Source organism: Nanorana parkeri, unplaced genomic scaffold (assembly GCF_000935625.1).
Source record: "Nanorana parkeri isolate BGI_ZX_2015 unplaced genomic scaffold, ASM93562v1 scaffold2238, whole genome shotgun sequence".
Classification (NCBI taxonomy): domain Eukaryota; kingdom Metazoa; phylum Chordata; class Amphibia; order Anura; family Dicroglossidae; genus Nanorana; species Nanorana parkeri.
Genome location: NW_017308506.1, coordinates 163,435 through 170,212, shown reverse-complemented (window position 1 = coordinate 170,212; position 6,778 = coordinate 163,435). Strand labels below are relative to the sequence as shown.

Genomic DNA, 6,778 nt, shown 5'->3' with positions numbered 1-6,778 from the left:
GGCGGGGGATGGAAGCCAGTGCAGGGATCGGCAGAGGGGGGAGGGGGATGGAAGCCAGTGCAGGGATCAGCAGAGGGGGGCGGGGAATGGAAGCCAGTGCAGGGATCGGCAGAGGGGGGTTGCAGACACTGAGGTCAGGTGGTGAGTCTAGAAGCCCCCATTCTGATATTTGAGGAGCCTATATCGGTTGGGGGGTCTCTGCGTTTTTGGGTCGGCACGCTCACTGCAGCCACCATCCCCGCCGGAGTTCTCAGATATTTATTACTATGTAGAATGTAACGGGAGGAATAACCAGCACAGGGGACGGGAACATGCCAGAACTATGTCAGAGAGACCTGACTGCTGCTGTCCCCAAATTCTAAAGGTAACCTGCTGGTTGCTTAATCTGCAGACTCCACCTACAACCACTCTATGGCACTGGGAGGACCGGCCCTGTAGAGGACGCATGTAACGCACACTAACCTTCAGCAATTGTCCTTTAGTGAAGTTATTGATGTTGTACTTTTGTTGGCACTCCGGCCTCAGGAGAAGATTGTAGAGCGCGATCCACACCTGGCCGTCCAGTTTGGTCATCTTCTGCTGGTCCTCGGCCGGCACACACAGCCAGCGGCCGTTCTCATATCTCTGCAGCTGACCTGCGGGATGGAAAGAGAAGAAAACCCGGAAATGTTCCAATAGAAGGTGAAATATTTATGAAAGCGTCCCAATAGTCCCCGTTATCTGTAGAACATCATTTCCGTGGAGTCTGTGATCATGAATGGAGATGAGACCGGAATCTGTCACAGAGAAAGAGGGAAATCCTCCCGTACCCTGCGCCACATTCACCACCAACTCCTACTGATGGGATGACCTTGGGGGTGAAAAGTCTGTTTATTATATAGAGACTTCAGAACCTCCGACCCCCATCCTCTCCTCTCTAGAACCTCCGACCCCCATCCTCTCCTCTCTAGAACCTCCGACCCCCATCCTCTCCTCTCTAGAACCTCCGACCCCCATCCTCTCCTCTCTAGAACCTCCGACCCCCATCCTCTCCTCTCTAGAACCTCCGACCCCCATCCTCTCCTCTCTAGAACCTCCGACCCCCATCCTCTCCTCTCCAGAACCTCAGATCCTCATCCTCTCCAGAACCTCAGGTCCCCATCCTCTCCTCTCCAGAACCTCAGATCCCCATCCTCTCCTCTCCAGAACCTCAGATCCCCATCCTCTCCTCTCCAGAACCTCAGATCCCCATCCTCTCCTCTCCAGAACCTCAGATCCCCATCCTCTCCTCTCCAGAACCTCAGATCACCATCCTCTCCTCTCCAGAACCTCAGATCACCATCCTCTCCTCTCCAGAACCTCAGATCACCATCCTCTCCTCTCCAGAACCTCAGATCCTCATCCTCTCCTCTCCAGAACCTCAGATCCCCATCCTCTCCAGAACCTCAGATCCTCTCCTCTCCAGAACCTCAGATCCTCATCCTCTCAAGAACCTCAGATCCTCATCCTCTCCTCTCAAGAACCTCAGATCCCCATCCTCTCCAGAACCTCAGGTCCCCACCCTCTCCTCTCCAGAACCTCAGATCCTCATCCTCGCCTCTCCAGAACCTCAGGTCCCCATCCTCTCCAGAACCTCAGGTCCCCATCCTCTCCACAACCTCAGGTCCCCATCCTCTCCAGAACCTCAGATCCCCATCCTCTCCAGAACCTCAGATCCCCATCCTCTCCAGAACCCCAGATCCCCATCCTCTCCAGAACCTTAGATCCCCATCCTCTCCAGAACCTCAGATCCCCATCCTCTCCAGAACCTCAGATCCCCATCCTCTCCTCTCCAGAACCCCATCCTCTCCAGAACCTCAGGTCCCCAGCCTCTCCTCTCCAGAACCTCAGGTCCCCATCCTCTCCTCTCCAGAACCTCAGATCTCTCTCCTCTCCAGAATTTCAGATGCCCATCCTCTCTATTGCATAACCTCTGAGCCCCATCCTCTCCTCTCCAGAACCTCCAACCACCATCCTCTCTACTCTAAGACCTCAGATCCTCATCCTTTTCTTCTGGACCTCAGACCCCCATCCTCACTACTCCAGAACCTCAGACCGGCCTCCTGTCCTCCAGAACCTTAGAACCCAATACTTTGTTTCCATAACCTTAGCCCCCTATCCTCTCCACTCCAGAACCTCATCTTCTCACTGCCAAAACCTCAGATCAACCTTCCTCTCCTCTTCAGAACCTTGGACCTCCACCCTCCTCCTGCCAGAACCTTGGATCTCCACCCTCCTCCTTCCAGAACCTTGGACCTCCATCCTCCTCCTGCCAGAACCTTACATCCCATCGTTTATTCTCCAGAATCCCAAATCCCCCCCAAAGTCTTTTGCCCCTCCAGAACCTCAGACCCTATCTTTTCCAAATCTAGAACCACAGATCTCTATTGTTCCCCACCCTAACTACAGTACCCTCATCCTCTTCACCATAGCCCAGACCCCCATTCTCTCACCACACAGAGCCCCCTTCCCCCATCTTTTCTCCATCTATTATCTTCATCTCAGGAACCTCAGACCCCCCATCCTCCCCCCTCCAAAGCACCAGTCAAGCTGGGATTTAGCCAATCACGGTACGCCTGTACTGATCTGGCTTCATGACAGTGAGCTCTGATTGGTTGTTATGGATTTCTGGATGAACAGGTTTTATTACTAATGGAAAGCAATTTGTATGTTTTCTTCGCCAGCTGAAAAGATTTCTGATTTGCGGAGACGAGAGAAAAGTGAACTCCAGACTGGCTGACAGGACGTCATCAATATTTCTCTTCCTCCAGTTAATGAAATAAATCTCCTGGTGTTATCTGCAGCTTCTATGGAGTCCGGACGTGTCATGTAATACGGACAGAGCAGAGAATTCGGGGACAGAACGGTACAATGCGCGTCCTCTAATACAGCTTTATAACTCAGTGAGAACCTTTGCAGTGCGGCATTCATCAATGGGTAGTGTTGGCTCCCCGCCTGCCCCCACCCCCGCCCCATAATAAGGGTACCTTTGTTTCGCCGACTCCATGGACAATGCTCCATTAGCTCCACCAGGACACAGGGCAGGTTGTGGGTGTTCAGTAGTCGCGTGGTCACGCTAAGCGACAGACTGCAAATAGACAGAGAATATCACATAGTGATCCGATCCCTAGGACCAGACACCGAACCGTCATCTCCATCCTCACCTGTCTGTGTGGTCGGTGACGTAACGCAGGACTGACAGACACTTCAGGGCAACGTCAAACTCCAAGGCCTCAGACTGCTGCTTCAGTTCCTGGAACGAGGAGGAGAGGGTTTCATGGGCCATTCATGCAGCGAACGTCATGCTGAGGGTCTAGCACGCATTAAAGATGCATTTGGACAGAACCGATGGACTTATGACGCGCAAGGCATTTTACGGACTTGCCACGAGGAAGAAGATAAATTGCGCAATTTGTTGTGCGTCCGACATTTCGGCAGGGCTCAGCGCACCAGCGACAGTGATGACAAGTCAATAATAACGCTTACCGCCTTTAAATACCCTCCCCCGCATGTCATAGCGCCACCCATAGTGAGACACATAATAATATAGCCCGTGGTTACCCCTGGCAACATAAGTGCAACAATTGATCAACTTTGTATCTAAAGGCTGATAGAACACAAATAAATATATCGACATAATGAGGCGACATGGGAAAGGAGGTCGTGTACATACCAGTAACATGAAACAATCATGAGCAGCCCCCACATGTATGTAGAATCCGCTCCGCCGTGTCCTTCTGGTTACCACTTACCTCTAGTGAAGAGACGTCGCCGGACACGTTCACCATCATCCTGTCCCGGACCGGAAACTCTCCAGGGGAACCCTTTGATGCCAGAATAGTGAGTTTGCGGTGGCAGTAGTCGATCAGATCCAAGGCCAGATCCTCTGCAGACTCGCACACTTCCTGTCACACAATATGGACACATTCAGGGAAATGGCTTCAATCTGCTCATATCACCAGGTAACGATGAAACCAAACCGAGGAACCGCATATGAAAGCCGCCAGGCAAGGACCAGTGTCTTAGTGATGTGTGGGCCTGGTGCAAGCCCTGCCCGCCCGAGCTCGCCCAAACCCCTTCCTGGGCCAATCAGTTGTGGTCGTTACAGAAGACATTCCCTGACCCTTTGTGAGGTATACCTGCGGGACAGGGAATGCCCCGCCCCCTACCACTACTTATTGCGCTGGGAGGGGGGTGTCAGTCACAGTTCTGCAGGGGCACACTCCGGTGAACTGGGTTGGCACCTAGCTCCCGCTCATCAATAGTCATAATGGTGCCAAACCGATATCACAGAAACTAGAATAAAATCACTTCAGTTTCTGATTTACCGAAAGCCGACCTGCAGTCACATACACTGAGTGGCCGGATTATTATATACACTGAGTGGCCGGATTATTATATACACCGAGTGGCCGGATTATTATATACACCGAGTGGCCGGATTATTATATACACCGAGTGGCCGGATTATTATATACACCGAGTGGCCGGATTATTATATACACTGAGTGGCCGGATTATTATATACACTGAGTGGCCGGATTATTATATACACTGAGTGGCCGGATTATTATATACACTGAGTGGCCGGATTATTATATACACTGAGTGGCCGGATTATTATATACACTGAGTGGCCGGATTATTATATACACTGAGTGGCCGGATTATTATATACACTGAGTGGCCGGATTATTATATACACTGAGTGGCCGGATTATTATATACACTGAGTGGCCGGATTATTATATACACTGAGTGGCCGGATTATTACATACACTGAGTGGCCGGATTATTATATACACTGAGTGGCCGGATTATTACATACACTGAGTGGCCGGATTATTATATACACTGAGTGGCCGGATTATTATATACACTGAGTGGCCGGATTATTATATACACCGAGTGGCCAGATTATTATATACACTGAGTGGCCGGATTATTATATACACTGAGTGGCCGGATTATTATATACACTGAGTGGCCGGATTATTATATACACTGAGTGGCCGGATTATTATATACACTGAGTGGCCGGATTATTATATACACTGAGTGGCCGGATTATTATATACACTGAGTGGCCGGATTATTATATACACTGAGTGGCCGGATTATTATATACACTGAGTGGCCGGATTATTATATACACTGAGTGGCCGGATTATTATATACACTGAGTGGCCGGATTATTATATATACCGAGTGGCCGGATTATTATATACACTGAGCGGCTGGATTATTATATACACTGAGTGGCCGGATTATTATATACACCGAGTTGTCTTCCTAGGAAATGTCTTCCTCCTGCCGGCAGCAGACTGATGACATCATCTCAGCCTAGGCACAGTCACCAGGGACGGCTTTTAATGATAAAAGAAGGAGCTTTGCTCAGAATTGATATATTGCGACACGTCAGGAATTTCCTATACAGACTTGTGAAGTTACTGACAGGTCCACTTTAATGATGTGACCTCAATGCGTGGCGCCGATGTCTGTGTGTGTGAATATCGGCCATCCTCACCTTGTGATAGAAGACGGTTTCCAGCAGGTTAATGATGGTGGCCTCGTGGTGTATCTGTAGAGGAAGAACATACCGTAGATGATTGTCAGCTCCCGTGTCCCATCAGCGGGGGCGGGGACAGAACTTACCACCATGTAGAGGGGGAAGGTGCTACTGGGCTGGAAATCCTGCAGCTGGCATAACACGGGAAAGACTTTCACCTTCCAGATCTCTATGCTGATCAGCTGGCGGATTAATGTGCGGATCTGCGAGACAAAGAGACGGGACGGGTGACAACTTTAACTCTGGAGAGAACTAGAGATGAGATGGTGTCAGGAAGGGAGGAGCCATCCCTCTGTTGTGTTAGAGTGTGGGGACCATACCCTAAGCTGGAGTGTAGTGAGTTTTGCAGACCGGTCCCTTCAGCCTCCCTCCCCCTCCCCCTCCGAGACTCATCACAACCAGTACAGTGTATTGGACGGGAGGACGCCGAATGACATTCCATCACTGGATCACAGGGGGAGACAGGCTGCAGGGACCAGTCTAGCAGCCAAGGTTCGGGTGAATATATCTTTCTTATTTTACACCCTAGAAGATGAAAACAAACATTTAACCCTTTGCAGTGCCGGGGGTAGTTTTCTTCTGCCCGGAGCTCTTTAAGCTTTGAAAAGTTTCACACCTCAGAGGTGTTTTGGAGGTTCTGAGTGTCGGTCCAGCTCGGCATACCTGAGGGGTCAGAAATGGACCACATAGAGCCCGATCTGAACCTCACTTGTGAGCCACGTCCTGTGCTGGGCTCCTCCAGGGGGTTGGTAACAAGCAGATCCGAAACACCAATTATGACATACGGATAGTTCTGGGCTTGCTGCATAATGTATGTGTCTGCAGGAGCTGAGTGCTACATATCGGGAAGATGGCGGAGAACAATGGAGGCCTGAGGAGCTTTAGGGGGACCCCAGAGGAGCCGATATCTCCCTGCCTGCTGCTCATCTATGGCCAGCCCGTCCGTACCCCTGTCTCCGTACCCCTGTCTCCGTACCCCTGGCTCCGTACCCCTGGCTCCGTACCCGTTTCCGTACCCCTGGCTCCGTACCCGTTTCCGTACCCCTGGCTCCGTACCCGTGTCTCCGTCACAGAGACAAGCAGTTGCTATGGAAGCACACAAGACTGTAGAAGTCCCTAAACATGTTCACCCTAAAATACGCTAAAAGGTTAATCATTGGTAGAGGAAAGATTGTCTGACCCGCCCCCCCC

General features: G+C 50.9%; 1 protein-coding gene across 1 annotated transcript in view; it reads right to left on the bottom strand.

Annotated features, from left to right (window-relative positions):
• ZMYND10 (zinc finger MYND-type containing 10) overlaps window positions 1-6,778 on the bottom strand; it is a gene marked incomplete at its 3' end in the record, with an annotated part of 13,920 nt that overhangs the window by 3,422 nt on the left and 3,720 nt on the right. The window contains exons 3-10 of the mRNA XM_018573104.1: window positions 6,204-6,422; window positions 5,674-5,790; window positions 5,546-5,599; window positions 3,771-3,923; window positions 3,183-3,271; window positions 3,006-3,106; window positions 457-635; window positions 316-339 (exon numbers count right to left, since the gene is read on the bottom strand). Of these exons, the coding sequence (XP_018428606.1) occupies window positions 316-339; window positions 457-635; window positions 3,006-3,106; window positions 3,183-3,271; window positions 3,771-3,923; window positions 5,546-5,599; window positions 5,674-5,790; window positions 6,204-6,422 (936 nt within the window). The remainder of the gene's footprint in view (window positions 1-315; window positions 340-456; window positions 636-3,005; window positions 3,107-3,182; window positions 3,272-3,770; window positions 3,924-5,545; window positions 5,600-5,673; window positions 5,791-6,203; window positions 6,423-6,778) is intronic.